Consider the following 18,018-nt stretch of genomic DNA (forward strand, 5'->3'; position numbering starts at 1 on the left):
AGTAGAGTTGTAGCAGACCGGTTGGGAAATGTTAATTTGTAGTTTAGTGCCTCTTTTTTTTTAAATAACATTTTCCTACACTTAAAGAATAATTTCCCCCTGAATACAATGTAGAAGGAAGTATTCTGCTACATCAAATGGCTTATGCGAAGAGGAGACAATTGAGAAAATGGGATTTTGGGACTTCGTTGAAGCTGCACAGAGGGCCAATTGCACATGTTCCAGGTAGGAGAACCTGGGGGGGGTGTATGTGTGAAAACAGACAGGCCCTTTTAGGGTCCATTGTATGAAATAACGAAACAGTAAGAAGCTTATGGGCTGCCACAGCCCTGGTATAAATTAAATGTGTCACTTTCTCAAGGTAAGATGCAAGACAGTATATACATACAGGCAGCTGTCGACTTAACGACCACAATAACTCCAACGTTTTATGCACTTTCTTGTCACGGTTGTTAAGCGAATCACTGCAGTTGTTAAATGCAATCATCCGATCGTTAAGCGAATCTGGCTTCCCCCGTTGACTTGACTTGTCAGAAGCCGGCTGGGAAGGTTACAAAACGGTGATCACTTCAGTGCAACCGTCATAAATACCTGCCCTTTGCCAAGCATCTGATCCCGATCCCATGACTGCGGGGAATGCTGCAACGTCCTGTGAAAACTGGTCATAAGTCCCTTTTTTTCAGCACAGTTGTAACTTGGAATGGTCACTGAACGAATGGCCGCAAGTCGAGGACCGCCTGTAATTAGCCAAATTTTGCTGATTTCCAAAGAGTGATCAGGCTCAGATCAGACGGGAAAATCATGAGAGAACACTAAGGCTATTGACTAGATTGGGGGGTTGAAAGCATCTCTGAAACAAGCCCCCAGCAAGCTACTTCTCTATAATTGCCAAGAAAGCTACATGGGCTAGCCCAGGGGTAGGCAACCTTGGCTCTTTTAATGACTCGTGGACTTCAACTCCCAGAATTCCTGAGCCGGCGTGGCTCAGTTTGGAAACCTCTCCCTTTCTCCTCAGCGTGGCTGGCTCAGGAATTCTGGGAGTTGAAGTCCAGGAGTCATAAAAGAGCCAAGGTTGCCTACCCCTGCCCTAGGCTGTGAAATGACAAGAAGTTGAACTTGACTCAGGTGAAATTGTGTATTCATCCTTATTTATCATCTCTAGTTATTGTTTTTCGGATGCCTCCATCTAGATCAGCGGCTCCCAACGCGCCTAGGACGCTTCTCATATATTCTCGCACCCCTTTACAAAGGTCTGAAATAACGGCGACGAATTATGCACACACCCTATAATTTTGAAAACCCAAGTTTTTGCACCCCCTGGAATATCATCTCGTGCCCCTGGTTGGGAACCCTCTGATCTAGATGCTTTCCCATCCGACGGTAACCGGTAGTCTTCAGTTAACCATGATTTGTTCAGCGATGGTTTGAAGGGTCAAACATGGAGAGCTGTGATGGGTCCCTGAAGTTGCAAGCATCCCCACGGCCATGTGATCATAACTCTGGCACCGGGCAACCAGCAGGCATTTATACGATGGTCACAGCATCCCACAGTCACGTGATCACCCTTTGCGACTTTCGCTGCCAGCCGCCGATAAGCCAAGTCAGTGGGGAAGGCAAGGTAGCCGGAGGTTGCAAAGGGTGATCTCGTGACACTGCACCTCACAATCACATCTAGAACTGCTGGAACTGCTCTCATGAATCAGTGACGTTGCACATTATGATGATGTTGGGATCAAGAACTCAGCGACCGATCGATCCCAATTACTGTCATAAACCTGTACAGGTGGCCCTTGAATTACGATCACAATTAAGCCCAAGATTTCTGTTGCTGAGCAAATTTTGCCTCCTTTTACAACCTTCCTTATGACAATTATTATGCGGACCACTGCAAATTGTTAGGTTAGAAAGACGGTTGTTAAGTGAATCTGGCTTCCCCATTGACTTTGCTGGTCAGAAGGTCGTAAAAGGGGATCACGTGATCCCAGGACACTTGACAACTGTCTTAAAATATGGGCCGGTGGCCAAGCTTTTGATCCCATGACCGTGGCGATCATAACAACGGTCGTAAGTGTGAAACTAGTCATAAGTCACTTTTTTTCGGTGCCATTGTGACTTTGAACAAGTCACTAAACGAAAGGTCGAGGACTGCCTGTAGTAATAAATTGTCCTGTCAACCCACAAGGAAAGAAAGGAAGGAAGGAAGACAAGAAAAAAAAAGCTGCACCTTTTCTTTCTGTTTTGTCTTGGTTGTAACTTTTTTTATGACGCAGAACTGCAGCTGGGTAATTTTAGACACTGGATTTCATGCTCTGACAAGACCCCTAAGGGCGACCCTGCATCGCTTTGTTAAGAAAAGACATATTTATTCTGAAAGGAATAAAATAAGCGTCTGTAATTATGCACATTTCCAGCTGGCTGCCCTCTGACTATGTTATATATGCAAAGAAAGAAAGAAAGAGAGAGAGAGAGAGAGAATGCTGTGGTGAGCAGAGTCAGGCCCAGTTGGCCCTGGCATGTCCTTCTCTGTCATGTATTGACGTCAGGCCTGTTTGCCGCCGCACCTGTTGTCTACCACTCTTGACCGGGTTCATGCAACCTGTGCAAAACACAGTTGCTATGTTCACATTACATGCTATGCCTCTCCTTCCCCCAAATAAATGGATTAATGTGATGGCCTGGTTCATCAACAACTTAGTTGCCATTTGAGTCTAGTCCGTGTGCAGTATTGTGCAAACCTAGCTCTAGGTAATCTTTTTTTTTAAAGTTTTTTTTTTGGCAGGGGGGCTTCTTTACTGCAGGGCTGTCAGATAGGAACAACTAGATCCACACCTGTAGAGTATAAATTAATTACAGGTAGTCCTCTTCACAATCACGTTTGGTCCCATTTTGCAACTTTTCTTGCCACAATTGTTCAGTGAATCATTGCAGTTGTTCAGTCAGTGACGCTGTAAAGCAGGGGTGTCAAACTGCCGGCCCACGGGCCAGATGTGTCACGACGAAACCGTGCCCACCCCATTGCTGGAAGTGGGGGGGAAAAGGCGCGATATGTCGCGACACGTCACATGATGTCGCGGGTTTGACCCCACCCCACCCCCCTGCTGTAAAGTGTAAAGTGAATCTGGCTTCCCCATTGACTTTGCTTGTCAGAAGGTCACAAACGGTGAACCCATAACCCCGGGGCACTGCCACCGTCACAAATACATGCCAGTTGCCAAGCGTCCGAATTTTGATCCAAGTGACCATGGGGAATGCTGCAATGGTCGTGAAAAATAATCATAAGTCACTTTTGTTCAGCGCCTTCGTAACGTTGAATGGTCACTAAACGAATGGCTGTAAGTCGAGGGCTGCCTGTACTTTATTTCTCTATGCCTATTTCACAGCAATCTTCCCAGACTGACAGTTTGCCCCTGGGAACATCCTAGATAATGTTCAAAGGCAGTCAAGGGATATTGGGCCTTGCCCTTTTGTGACTATTGATTCCAGACTAATTCCCCACTTGACTCCTTCTCCCAACTGGGACAATCTCTCCCCAAAGGGCCCTCATCTTTGGCCCTACTGTCTGGTCCTGCCTGCCTTGCTGGGATATAATTTAGTACTTAAAATTGTAATTTGAAGTACATTTGCAAAGAGCCAGTTCTATCACGCATTACAGATAACTAGTATCGATAATACCCTTATATTTATGAGCTGCTGCAAATAAAAAAAATGTGCCTTAGTTCAAATTATGACTAAGTTGCTTCTCCCCATCTTCAGCTTCCCTGCAAATGAGGTAATGAGTTGGTGTTGTGAGGGTCTCCTTATTAATGTCCTTCCAAGCAATGGCCTCAAATCAACTCACAAGGCCGAAACATGACTTCAAATTTGGGAGCTTCACAGCATTAACGATTGCAAGGTTAATACTGTGAAGAGCTGCAAATAGGGGTAAAATCTTAAATCCATTTTCTCTCCCTGCTCCTAGCTCTAATTAGCAGTGAAGCAAAACAGTCAGTGTTTACCTTTACGTATCAGTTGATTGATTTTTTTTTCCTTTTGCGACCTGTTTATTTAACTCGTGGGATTTGGCAACTGAAATAGGATGACCTATATCCCATTATCTTTTCTATCTCCCTTCAAGGCACAAAAGTCTCAAACCAAGACTTGCAGTTCAGCAGGGGCCGGTGCCTCCTGCCGGTCAGCAGCCCCAGGCAGCTACAAAGCACAAGGCCACGGAGAAGCAAGAGAAAGGAGACAAACCCCAGAAGCGTCCTTTAACCCCATTTCACCACCGAGTGTCCGTCAGCGACGAGGTCATCCTGGAGGCCGACTCGGCCACTCAGCGGCTGGTGATCCCCACCGCTGACAGCCAAGTGAGGTTTTCCAATCTCAGAACTAACGAGGTCGCAAAGACTCCTCAGATGCACCCCACGGAAATTGTTGCCAGCTCCCCGCCACCGCCCCCCCTCAGTCCTCACCCGTGCGACGGGGCCGACGAAGGGGCAACCAAAACGCCTTCCACACCCCAGAGCCAGCATTTCTATCATATGTCAACTCCCGATCCTTTGGTTCCTTCCAAAGCCATGGAAGATAGGATAGAAGGCTTACCCCAGACTTTCCCAGCGACTTTCCCGGATGTCGTCGAGCCCACGATGTACGTCGGGGCAGCTGTGAACTTGGAGGCAGAAGATGGAGATTCCACGTGGAAGTATTACAAGGTTCCAAAGAAAAAAGATGTGGACTTTTTGCCACCACCGCTGCCAAGTGAAAAATTTCGGGACGAACCTGTGGGATCTGCAGCATCAGACAACGTATCTTCTGCTACAGAGTAAGCACGCCTGAAGTTGGAGCTCAGAGTCCATAGCCATGATTTTTCAAACTTTTGGATGTCTAATTGATTTGCATAATTGTGTGCGTGTGTGTGTACTGTCCTGCCCTGCATTAACTTTAGAAATAGTAGCTCAGAGTCCATAGTCTTGATTTTTCAAATTTTCGGATGTAACTGATTTGCACAATTGTGTGTGTGTGTGTGTGTGCTGTCCTGCCCTGCATTAACTTTAGAAATAGTACAGTGGGTACAGGCAGTCCTTGACTTATGATCATAATAGGACAGGGTTTTTCAAACGTGGCCCTTTTATGACTTGTGGACTTCAACTCCCAGAATTCCTCAGCCAGCGTGCCTGGCTGAGGAATTCTGGGAGTTGAAGTCCACAAGTCATAAAAGGGCCACGTTTGAAGACCCCTGTAATAGAGCTTGCAATTTTGGTGGTCAGTTGTGATGGCCATTAAGCGGATCACAATGTGAATGGGCCTGATTTTTACGAGCTTTTTTTTTATGGTGGTGGTTCAACGAATGCCACAGTCATAAATAGCAATAGCACTTAGACTTATATACCGCTTCACAGTGCTTTACAGCACTCTCTGGGCGGTTTACAATGTCAGCATATCACACACACACACACCCAACAATCTGGGTCCTCATTTTCCCAATCTTGGAAGGATGGAAAGCTGAGTCAGCCTTGATCCCCATCTGGATCAAACTCCAGACTCTAGAGTTAGCCTGCAATGCTGCATTCTAACCGCTGCACCACCAGGCAACAGAAATTTTGGGCTCAGTTGGGGTCATAAGTCAAGGATTACATGTAATACCTTCTGCTTTTGTGTTATAACAGTTCGCCCCTTTTTTTCTCACGATAGAATGACGTAGAACCATTCTGTCTTTTTTTGTTCCGGATGATGTAGAAATTTCTCTCTAGGCTTAGCATATGTTGAGATTTTGTCTTTTTTCAGAATCCTTATACTTCTTTGTTAGCTACTTTCTTCCCTTCTTTGGTTATACCTCTCTCCTTCCGTTTTCTCTGTCTGTATGTTTCTTTTTGGCAGTTTAGATAGCCCTGCACCTGGTTTATTTAGATCAGTGTTTTTCAACCACTGTTCCGCGGCACACTAGTGTGCCGTGAGATGTTGCCTGGTGTGCCGTGGGAAAAATTGAAAAGTAATTATAAAATACTTTCTTTGTGTTTATTTGATTCCTATTCAAGAGAATTACTTTATATATAGTCAATATAGGCACAGAGTTAAATTTTTTAACATTTTCTAATGGTGGAGTGCCTTGTGATTTTTTTCATGAAACAAGTGTGCCTTTGCCCAAAAAAGGTTGAAAAACACTGATTTAGATGTCTCCCGTTTTTCCTTTTAATAGGAACTCTTTGTAATTGCATCTTCAATGTCTTGCTTCAGAAAGATTTTCCAGATAGCTTTTTGCCTTCAGGATTTCTAACCGTTGGATCGGACCTACCTTTTTTTATTATTATTATTTTGAGTTGATCAAAATCTGTCTGCTCTTCTGATCCTCTGATCCTCCCCCTCTTGTAATCATAAACTCTGGGATGACACAGACACAGTCACTCAAGGTCCAAGTCACCTTTACTTAATGAACCAATACCTTTTGATTGCCAGTCTGCTCTTCATTGTCTGAGTGAGGGAGAGAGAGAGGGGGGGGAGGGAGGGAGACAGAAAGGGGGAGAGAGAGAGAGAGAGAGAGAGAGAGAAGAGAGAGAGAGAGAATTGACAGCTTTGCTTTGTTCTTGAGTCATTTTTTTTCACTTAGAAATTATGAAATCCTTAATCCTGAAATCGTGGTGGTTGAACCATTATAATGTTGGAAAAGAAGTATATATACGGTCTTCAATTTAGGACCACAGTTGAACCCCAAATTTCAGTAGTGCTCAGTTTACAACCAAAATTGAGCCCAAAATTTCTGTTGCTAAGCAAGGCAGTTAGTTGTTAGTGACTTTGCCCCATTTTACTTTCTTGCGATAGATGTTAAGTGAATCACTGTAATTGTTAAGTTACTAATAACAGTTGTTGAAGTGAATCTGGCTTCCCCATTGACTTTGCTTGTCGGAAGGTTGCAAAAGGTGATCACGTGACCCCCGGGACACTGCGACCGTCATAAATATGAGCCCCTTACCAAGGGTCTGAATTTGGAACATATGACCATGGGGATGCTGCAAACGGTCGTTAGCGTGAAAAATGATCACCGCTTTTTCCAGTGCTGTTGTAACTTTGAACAGTCATTGAATGAATGGTTGTAAGTTGAGGATGAGTGATGCATAATTTGCTTGAATTAAGATTTAGATAAAATTCCTGGCAATTCTGTTTGTGTGGGTCACAGATAATAAGTTGTGGAAAGGGAAACCTTTTGGTAAACTGCTGCTAGTTAAGAGCAACTGGGTTAAATGCAATAATTAAAATGTTTTATTGTTTTGATTTATTGCCTGGGAGAAATTTCTAACACTTCTAACATGGCTTTTTATGAGGATATTAAAAGAGTTGAGCTCTGTCCAGACTTTGATCATTGTTATTAAGAGCTTGAAAGCTTCTGATTTTCTTTGGATGTGTTCACAAACTTCAGAGAGTGAACTTAATTTTTGATTGAATTCCTCTTTGCTCATACCTTTGGCATTAGGTTCTGTGTTCATCAAAAGCAAATTTCCTTCCCCAAATTTCCACATTGGTAATGTGCTACATAATGTATCAGGAAAGACAAAAGACAAAATATTGTCTTGGGAGTTTTTAAATTAAAGTATTAAATTATCAGCAGTATTTATATGGCATATTATGTTGAGTACTTAGGACAGTGTACAAACTTTAAAATGATAGAGTAGAACTGTGATGAGCTTGAAATCAAAATTTAGAACATAAATTCATCTGGAGAAGGGAAAGTCGGAGAATGATATTAGGGGGGAAAGTGCATTTTAAATGTAACTTGAGCTGATTCTCAGACTTCAACAATAGATAACGTTTAAATATTACTTTGAGGTTGGCTGAAGACAGGAAGAAATGCTCTTCTGCTGATCCAGAGACATATTTGTTTTTCCTCTCCTATACAGGTTGTCCTCAACTTACAACAGTTCATTTAGTGACTGTTCAAACGGCATTGAAAAAAGTGAGTTATGATTGTTTTTCACACGAGGGTCGCAGCATCCCCATAGGTCACCTGTTGAAAATTCAGATGCTTGACGACTGATTCATATTTATGACAGTTGCAGTGTCCTGGGGTCTGATCAGCAAAGTCAGTGGAGAAGACAGATTCACTCAACAGTCAAATTACTAACTTAACAATTTCAGCGATTGACTTAAGGACTGTGGCCAGAAAGGCCGTAAAAATCGAGCAAAACTCACTTTTAACAACTGTCTTGCTTAGCAACGGCAATTTAGGGCTCAGTTGTGGTCGTCAATTGAGGACTACCCGCAATTCATTTAAACAAGGCCGTAGCATTTTATGACCACTTGCCTATCCCTGCTGAAATTTGAGGCATATACAAAAATGGCAGCTTCATTTGCCTCGCTCTCTAGCCCTGTTCGAGTTTTTTTTTCCTGGGCTGTTACGCTTGATCAGTTTTACAAGTAGACTTTGACTTACACCGCAGTAGAGTCCAAAATAAGTAGGCCTGCCTGTTCTTCAGTGGTCTCACTGTACAGTAGAAGTATTTATTTGATATTAATTAAACTTATTTATTTTGTTCAATTTATATGCCATCCCTCTTGACTGCCCAGCGACTCGGTGGCTTACACTATATGAAAGCAATTAGAGCAGACATGTCAAACACAAGGCCCGGGGGCCGGATCCGGCCCGCGAAGTGGTTTCATGCGGCCTGCGAAGCCATCCTGGAAACAGTGAGGGAATGGCCCCCACTGCCTTGGCCCTGGCCCAGAGACCCTCCTTCCGCCAGAGACCCTCAGATCTGTCCCACTCCTGCCCAGGCCCCCATAGGCACCCTTGATGCGAACGATGTAGAGCTGGCCACGCCCACCCAGTAGGCCATACGCACTCTAGCCATGCCCACCCAGTAGGCCACACCCACCCTGGCCACACCCACCCGGCCCCCTAAGGGCAACCGCAATTTATTTTATTTTATTTATTTTAATTCCATTTATATCCCGCCCTTCTCCGAAGACTCAGGGCGGCTTACAAGCTTAGCAGTAGCCTTCATTCTATGTATATGCCTGCTTATTAGGGCTTTCACACACACCCCAAGCGGCATTATTACAAAGTCAGCTTAATTGCCCCCAACAATCTGGGTCCTCATTTTACCTACCTGGGAAGGATGGAAGGCTGAGTCAACCTTGAGCCTGGTGGGACGCGAACCTGCACTAATTGCAGGCAGCTGGTGTTACTTAAGGAGGCATTAGCCCACTGCTCCACCAAGGCTGATGCGGCCCTCAGTGAAATTGAGTTTGACACCCCTGAATTAGAGCGATAAAACGTTAAAATGAACCGAAACACTTCTTAATATTTGGTTAGTTGGTAACATGGTTGTTAAGTGAATCTGGCATCCCCGTTGACTTTGCTGGTCAGAAGGTTGCCAAAGGGGATCACGTGACCCCGGGACACTGCGGCCGTCATAAATACATGCCAGTTGCCAAGCGTCCGAATTTTGATCACGTGACCAGGGGGGGGGGAATGCTGCGACAGTTGTTAAGTGTGGAAAAAAAATGGTCGTTAAGTTACCTTTTCCCAGCACCGTTTTCCCTTCGGATGGTCACTAAATGAGCGGTTGTAAGTCGAGGACCGCCTGTATTAACTACCGTTCGGATCAAAATGGTTTGCGACAAGACCGCTATGCGAATGTGAGATGCCATGGCATCTCTTCTGCTTTTCTGAATCTGTACAGTATGTGATTCAGGCCTGGGTGGGTCTGCCTTATAAGAAGGGGTGGGTGGCCTGTGACAGTGGGAGGGAGACAGGAAAAAAACGACAGGGTGGTCTGTTCTCGCTTGGCTCAGTCTACAGGCAGTCCTCGACTTGCAAACACAATTAAAGCCAGCGTTTCCGTTGCTAAGCAAGGCAGTTGTTAAGTGAGCTTTGTCCCGTTTTACGACAGTTGGTCAGTGAATCACTACAGTTGTGAAGTTAGGAACACGGTTGTTAAGTGAGTCTGCCTTCTCTATTGACTTTGCTCGTCAGAGGGTCACGAAAGATGATCCCGGGACACGGCAGCTGTCACGCATACATGCCGGTTGCCAAGCAGCTGAAGTTTGATCATGTGACCCTGGAGATGCAGCAGTGGTTGTAAAGTGTGAAAAACTCTCCTATGTCGCTTTCTTTTTTCCCAGTGCCGTTGTAACTTCGAACAGTCATTAAACAAATGGTCGAAAGTCGAGGACTACCTTTTGGGCTGTGTCACAGTTATAACCCCTAAATCAGGGGTGTCAAACTCAATTTCATTCAGGGCTGCATCAACATGGCGGTAACCCTTAGGGAGCCGGGTGGGCGTGGCCAGGGTGGGCGTGGCCTACTGGGTGGGCGTGGCTAGAGTGCGTATGGCCTACTGGGTGGGCCTGGCCAGCTCTAGATCGTTCGCATCAAGGGTGCCTATGGGGGCCTGGGCAGGAGTGGGACAGATCTGGGGGTCTCTGGCAGAAGGAGGGTCTCTGGGCCAGGGCCAAGGCAGTGGGGGCCGTTCCCTCACTCTTTCCAGGATGGCTTCGCGGACCGCATGAAACCACTTCGCGGGCTGGATCCGGGCCCCGGGCCTTGTGTTTGACATGTCTGCCCTAAATGAATTTTGGCTCTGTCATCTGTATTCAGCCTGTTTTAATTCATTCCAGTTTATTAGTGCTTTTCAGTTCTCCAGTATGTATTTAAAATAGTATCAGTTGTGTACCGAAAATGTTTGTATGAAAACCGAAGCAATGATGAAGAAGAAGAGGGTGAAGGCTACGTGAGGAGATATATTCCAGATTTCTGTCTCTGCCTTGCAGGGTCACATCTTCCCTTTATTTTCATTATTCAGAGAACTGTCTTGACAATTTCCTAGCAAGCTAGCTATAATCTACCCCCCTTGCTAACCAGTAATGAATTTAATTGTCCTTGATTGCTGCTGAATTTCAAAAGAATTGCATTTCCTTGAAACAAAATGGCAAAAAAAACAACCCTTGCAGCTCCTTGTCTTCAAATACTTCAGTGGTAGCTGATGATTGCAGCTGTTTGTTGCCACAGCACGATATGAAAATGGAGAGGGATGAAAAGATATAAGCTTAATTATCCTTGGGGAAAGAAGGACAAGACTCTCTTTTTGTGGGATTTAAGAGTACGTGTATATAGGTAGTCCTCAATTTATGACCACAATTGAGCCCAACCTTTCTGTTGCTAAGCAAGACATTTGTTCAGTGAGTTTTGCCCCAATTTATGAGCTTGCTTGCCACAGTTATTAAGTGAATCACTGCAGTTGTTAAGTTAATAGCACGGTTGTTAAGTGAATCTGGTTTTCCCGTTAACTTTGCTTGTCAGAAGGTCGCAAAAGGGGATCACGTGACGCCCCCCCCCACCCCTCCCGGGACACTGCGACCATCATAAATATGAGTCAGCTGCCAAGCATCCAAATTTTGATCACGTGATTGCGAGGATGTTGCAACGGTTGTGTGAAAAGCGGTCACGAGTGACTTTTCCCCAGTGCTGTTGTAGCTTTGAATGTTCACTAAATGAACTGTTGAAAGTCGAGGACTACCTGAGCCTAGTTGAGAAAAACAGTGAAACCTTTTACTGATTTCACCCTGGGAGTTAAAAAACAGCCTTTTTTTCATTCTGATTGTATCATTTTATTTATTTATTTTGCCATATCTGGGACACTATCAAATATCTCGTTTGCCACGATCTATTTAAAAAGTAGGTTAGTTCTGATGAAAAATTGTAAGAAAATGCAATGAGGTCCTTCTCCACGTTTGTGTTATTTTAAAGCTGAAAGTAAAGATAAGATACTATATCCAAGTCTCCTGATGCAGTGTTAGTGTAGAAGCATCTGATCTTCAGACAATGAACAATTAACCGGTGGAACAACCTGCCTCCAGAAGCGGTGAATGCTCCAACACTGGAAGTTTTCAAGAAGTGACTGGACAGCCATTTGTCTGAAATGGTATAGGGTTTCCTGCCTGAGCAGCGGGTTGGACTAGATATATATTTATATTTATTAAATTTTTATACCGCCCTTCTCCCGAAGGACTCAGGGCGGTGTACAGGGCAATAAATATCAAAATACAAAATACAAAAGTTAAAAAAGATTAAATAATTATGCCCGATATAATACAATAGTTAAAAGCTATGTTAAAACCTAAACCCAAACCCCGAACCCATCAGACCAGGCCGGCTTGTTCAAATAAATAGGTTTTTAGATCGCGTCGGAAGAAGCGACGGTAGGGGGCCATCCGGAGCTCAACCGGCAAGTGGTTCCACAGGTCTGGCGCGCCCACAGAGAACGCCCTCCCCCTTGGATGACCTCCAAGGTCCCTTCCAACTTTTTATTTTATATTATTATTATTATTATTATTATTATTATTATTATTATTATTATTATTATTATTATTATTATTATTATCCTAGATTGGTACTGATAGAAGAGAATATTTGTAGCTCAGGGGGTTGAACTATGGGTCCTTGGTGCTCTCTGAGCTTAGTACTAGTTAATAATCAGTGCTAGGCCTGATAATGTTACCTAGTTGGGCAATGAAACGTCTGCAAGAAACCAGCCAAGCTCAGAGAGCACCAAGGACCCCACAAACCTAGATTGTTTACTGCTGGTAGTGTAACTGGTCCACCAAAGCCCAATCTTCTTAGAGTGGTCCTCCAAAAAAAAAACCCCATCAATGACTGACTACAGTATTTGAATACAGGCTCATTTTCAATACTGTCTTTAATCCTGGTTGTACTAGCTGAGAATGTTCAGTGTTGTGATCCTAAGAGAGCAGAAGGGAATACTCAACTTTTTCCAATAAATAGCATAGTTTGCTACAGTTCTTCTCAGATCAGGCCCCTTGGGGAATAACTGTGTCCCAGGGTGGAAATTCTGTGTTAATTACACCATAATCTGCTAAACGGAGAAATCAGTTAGTCTTAGAAGGCTAGTCACTTCTCCCTAATCATTTTGTAAGAACAGAATCTTAACTGGGATGGCCATTTTTAAAATGACTGATTTTGATACAGTAAAATTACCGTGGCTACATTGGAGGAAATTATTTTTTGTGTTATTCAAATGCAGGTAGTCTTCAACTTACACGTCATTTAATGACCATTAAAAGTTCCACACTTAACAACTGTTGCAGCATCCCCATGGTCACATGATCAGACACTTGGCAATTGACTCCTACTTATGACAATTGCAGTGTTCTGGGGTCATGTGATCCCCTTTGGCGACCTTCTGACAAGCAGAGTCAATGGGGGAGCCAGATTCTCTTAACAAACAACTGCAGTGATTCACTTAAAACAACTGTGGTAAGAAAGGTCGTAAAAGGGGGCAAAATGCACTTAACGTGTCTCACTTAGCAACAGAAATTTTGGGCTCAGTTGCGATTATATGTACATGGACATAAAAAACTTAAAACGACATTACTCCACACATAATTTGCCAAAGAACATTACCTAATGTTCTTACACACATCTAAATAGAAATTAAACTATTACGAATTGTATAATTTGTGAGAGATTAATATGGTATATTATTTAAAGAGCTAGATCAGTAAAAAGTAGACCCATAATTCAATTCTTGCTTAGGATAGTATCAGTCGTAGACAGATGTATTAACTACCGTATTTTTCGGACCATAAGACGCACTTTTTTTCCCCAAAAGGTGATCCGTATGGCCAGCCCCAACCTCTGCAAGTGGAGCACGAATCGGCACGTGCTGAGAAACGCCGATCTCACGCTCCTGCACTCTCCCTCGCTCGGTTTCAGCTTCCCTTGCTACAAGAGAAAGCAGGCTGAAACGGAGTGAGGGAGATTGCCAGGAATGCGAATCGGCTGATCTCGCGCTGCTGCAATCTGCCTCGTTTCAGCTTGCTTTCTCTTGTAGCAAGGGAAGCTGAAACCGAGCGAGGGAGTTTGCAGGAGCGCGAGATCGGCCGATTCGCATTTCTGGCAATCTCCTCACTCCGTTTCAGCTTGCTTTCTGCAAGAGAAAGCCGGGCTGCAGGGCCGCCTCCGCGGGTACTGCTCTAATGCAGAGAGGGAAGGACAAAGAGGGAGGGAGGGAAGGAAGGAAGGGACAATGGGAGAGGGAGGGAGAGGGAGAGAGAGAGAAGGAGAAAGAATTTTTTTTTTCTTGTTTTCCTGCTCTAAAAACTGGGTGCGTCTTATGGTCTGGTGCGTCTTATGGTCCGAAAAATACGGTAAGTCATTTTCTGCAGGGTGATAAATTGCTTCATATTATTGGAGCTGCTTGGAGAAAAGATTGATATAACTGTGAGAACCACTTAACAGAATAACAACAACAACAACAACAATAATAATAATAATAATAATAATAAAAAATAAAAAGTTGGAAGGGACCTTGGAGGTCATCTAGTCCAACCCCTTGCTCAGGCAGGAAACCCTATACCACAGGTCTGCAACCCGCGGCTCCGGAGCCGCATGCAGCTCTTTCAGCCATCTCCTGCGGCTCCCAGTCCTCTGCCATGTGCAGTCCAAAAAAAAAAGTGGGACTAAAAAAGTTCAACCAATCAATTCAAATATGCAGGGTAGGTGCATATCTCGCCTTGTCTCTACTCTTCAGTCAAACCCTGTTCTGCGCATGTGCGCATGTACGCACATGCGCACATGTTTTTTGCGGCTCCCAGTTTTTCCTTTTGTGAGGGAACCGGTTCCGAGTGGCTCTTTCACTGTTTGAGGTTGCTGACCCCTGCCCTATACCAGTGGTGGCGAACCTATGGCACGGGTGCCAGAGGAGGCACTCAGAGCCCTCCATGTAGGCACCCGCGCCGTGCCTCAGAGGTGGCAACTGTCCCTCTTCAACCAGCTGCTCCCCACAGGTGTCCCTCCCCACGAGCAACATTGGGGTGACCACACCCACCTTGGCCACACCCACCCAATCTTCCATGTCCACACAGCCACACCCACCCTGTGGGCCACGCCCACCTGGCACCCAGCGATAAATAAGTGGGTTTTGGGTTGCAGTTTGAGCACTCGGTCTCTAAAAGGTTCGCCATCACTGCCCTATACCATTTCAGACAAATGGCTGTCCAGTCTCTTCTTAAAGACTTCCAGTGTTGGAGCATTCACCGCTTCTGGAGGCAGGTGGTTCCACTGGTTAACTTCTGAAGGCCTGCAGTTCCACATTGCTGCTTACGTTGCCTTCTTAAATGGCTAGTCAACAGAAGGTTTTTGGATTGTCAGCTTGCACTCATTGTAATTCTGCCTTTTTCTTTCCCTTAGATTAATGTTGCAATGTAGAAAGCCTCTCAAAGTTTCTGATGAGTTGGTACAGCAGTACCAGAGCAAGAACCAATACTTAGCGGCTATAGTAGCTGACCAGGAGCTTGAAATGGACCCGTATGCATTTGTTGATGGAGATGAAGAGTTCCCGTTTCCCGATAAAAAGGATAGGCCCAACAATGACCGAGAAATTGGGAAAAAACATAAGGTAAGTGGGGGGAAAAAACAACAAGAAAATATAAACCAGTACAGTAAGCATTAATATCAAGGATCTGGGGTTTTTTCCTGAGACGTTTTAACGTGATGGATTACATACAACAGGAGCACAACTGAACGATTAATTCTACCAATAGAAGAGAATATTTGCAGCTCAGGGCTGAGCTGTGGGGTGCTTGGTGCTGTGCGAGCTTGGTTGTTTTCTTACAGACATTTCATTGTCCAACTAGTTAACATCATCAGCGCAGTAGGGTTTGTTTAGAATGTCAAAAGTTTTCTTAAAAATACAGATAGTGATAGAACGTATAGCATCAGCCTTCAAAGAGAAAAATTCTGTCAGATGTGTATGTGCTTCAGTTGTTAGTCCCATCTAAAATATTTATTTATATCAATACAAAAAGCCTAGTGACTCAGGAAGATTTTGATCACCCTGCAATCAGGATACACACTTTTCGTATGAATTTGTTTCTGCTAGAAGCTTTTTTCCCCGTTTGCATTCCACAGATAAATTGCTCTGTCAGAAAATCCCTCCTTAGTTCTGGGTTGGTTCTCTCTTTGATTAGTTTCCATCCATTGCTAAAGCAAAGGAAAAAGAGAAGGAAAAAAGAAGAAAAAAGTATTTTACTCCGATTTTGGGTGGGGTTGTGCACAAAATATTTTGTTGGTCTGTGATTCTGCTTTCTTACGTAGATAGTTGAGATAGATAGATAGATAGATAGATAGATGATAGATAGATAGATAGATAGATAGATAGATAGATAGATAGATAGATAGATAGATAGATAGATATGGATGGATAGACAGATATGGATGGATAGATAGATATGGATGGATAGACAGATATGGATGGATAGATAGATAGATAGATAGATAGATAGATAGATAGATAGATAGATAGATAGATAGATATGGATTGATAGGTGAAGATAAAGGTTCCCCCCGCACATGTGTGCTAGTCGTTTCCAACTCTAGGGGCCGGTGCTCATCTCCGTTTCAAAGCCGAAGAGCCAGCGTTTGTCCGAGGACGTCTCCGTGGTCATGTGTCCGGCATGACTAGACGCCAAAGGCGCACGGAACGCTTTTCCCTTCCCACCGTAGTGGTCCCTATTTTTCTACTTGCATTTTTACGTGCTTTCAAACTGCTAGGTGGGCAGAAGCTGGGACGAGTAACAGGCATTCACTCTGTTACACGGCACTTGGGATTCGACCCGCCAAACTGCCGACCATCTGATCGACAAGCTCAGTGTCCTAACCCACTGAGCCACCGCGTCCCTTATGGACTGATAGACAGAGATATATATGGATGGATGGATGAGGGATGGATAGATAGATATGGATGATAGATAGATAGATAGATAGATAGATAGATAGATAGATAGATAGATAGATAGATAGATAGTAGATAGATTGATAGATAACCTTTATTGTCATTTTTTACTGTGGGCACAATGGCTCACATTAAAAATGAAATTTAGTTGCTTCCTCTCAAAGTGTACACATACATAACACACATTTAAGCATACTATATACAACATATGTAGACCTACACCCTTACATATAAGTAACATAAATATCATCTAGCCTTTTTAACTCTGAAGATGCTGTAGCTGAGAGAGTAGAACACAAGAGATCTTAATTGGTCTCAAAGATCTTCACGTAAAAAGATCTTGGTACAGCAGCTCTTTAAAGGGAATCAAGTATCAATGAACGGGAGTCAGTGCTCTGCTAAGTGGCTGGTCTCAGTGGATGACAGAATCTAGTAGTTTGTGGGTTATCACGTATCCCTCCTCCTGTGCGCCGCTGACTGCTCCCTTTTTCACAGCCTGAAGATGGAACACCCAACGTTGGAGAAGATGCAATGTCCCTTTTCAGCCCTTCGGTCAAACAAGGTAAACATTTCTTAATTTTTTTTTAGAAAAATGTTCAGCTGGCTTATTGTTAAAAAAAATGTGTTAAGAGTAACAGGAATATATTCGTTTGTTTGATAGCGGAGCCTCTAATGGAATTACTACCTGCAGTCGAAATGTTATAATTTAGATAATGGCTAATAGTGAACCTTTGACCTTGCTCCTCTTTCAGCAATAGATGCGCAGCGTATTCCCCCTCACAATCGCACGGCTTCAACCAGTTTGTTTCATGAAAATGACCTGGTTGTCTCCTACACTGACCTTGACAATCTCTTCAACTCTGATGAAGATGAGCTAACAGTAAGTAGCTTTTTAAGTTTGGGAGCCTTAGATCGTTGTGATAATGGTGATCTGTTGCTGCTGCCATGGGGGATGGAGTGGGGTTTTTTTTAAATGGGTTTTTATGGGGTGGATTTTTAAAAGTCGTAAACTGTCAGCAATGTGTGATTTAGGTGGCCACCCATTTATTTAATAATATCAATCAATCAATTAGAATAGAGCTGGAAGGGACCTTGAAGATCTTCTAGTCCAACCCCCTGCTGAAGCAGGAGACCCTAGACCATTTCAGACAGGTGGCTATCCAGTCTTTGCTTAGAAACCTCCAGTGATAGAGCGCCCACAACGTCTGGAGGCAAAGCTGTTATCGTTCTCATTGTCAGGGAAATTTTCCTTAATTCCAGGTCGCTTCTCCTTGTTCAGTTTCCACCCATTGTT

General features: G+C 43.9%; 1 protein-coding gene across 2 annotated transcripts in view; it reads left to right on the top strand.

Moving 5' to 3' along the window:
- MED13 (mediator complex subunit 13) overlaps positions 1–18,018 on the top strand; it is a 171,985-nt gene that overhangs the window by 99,391 nt on the left and 54,576 nt on the right. For both annotated transcript variants that reach the window (XM_081346667.1, XM_081346668.1), the window contains exons 8-12: positions 115–225; positions 4,115–4,801; positions 15,182–15,389; positions 17,220–17,286; positions 17,477–17,604. In XM_081346667.1, coding sequence (XP_081202793.1) covers positions 115–225; positions 4,115–4,801; positions 15,182–15,389; positions 17,220–17,286; positions 17,477–17,604 — 1,201 coding nt within the window. The remainder of the gene's footprint in view (positions 1–114; positions 226–4,114; positions 4,802–15,181; positions 15,390–17,219; positions 17,287–17,476; positions 17,605–18,018) is intronic.

The sequence above is a fragment of the Vipera berus genome (genome assembly GCF_964194415.1).
Source record: "Vipera berus genome assembly, chromosome: 1".
Lineage (NCBI taxonomy): Eukaryota > Metazoa > Chordata > Lepidosauria > Squamata > Viperidae > Vipera > Vipera berus.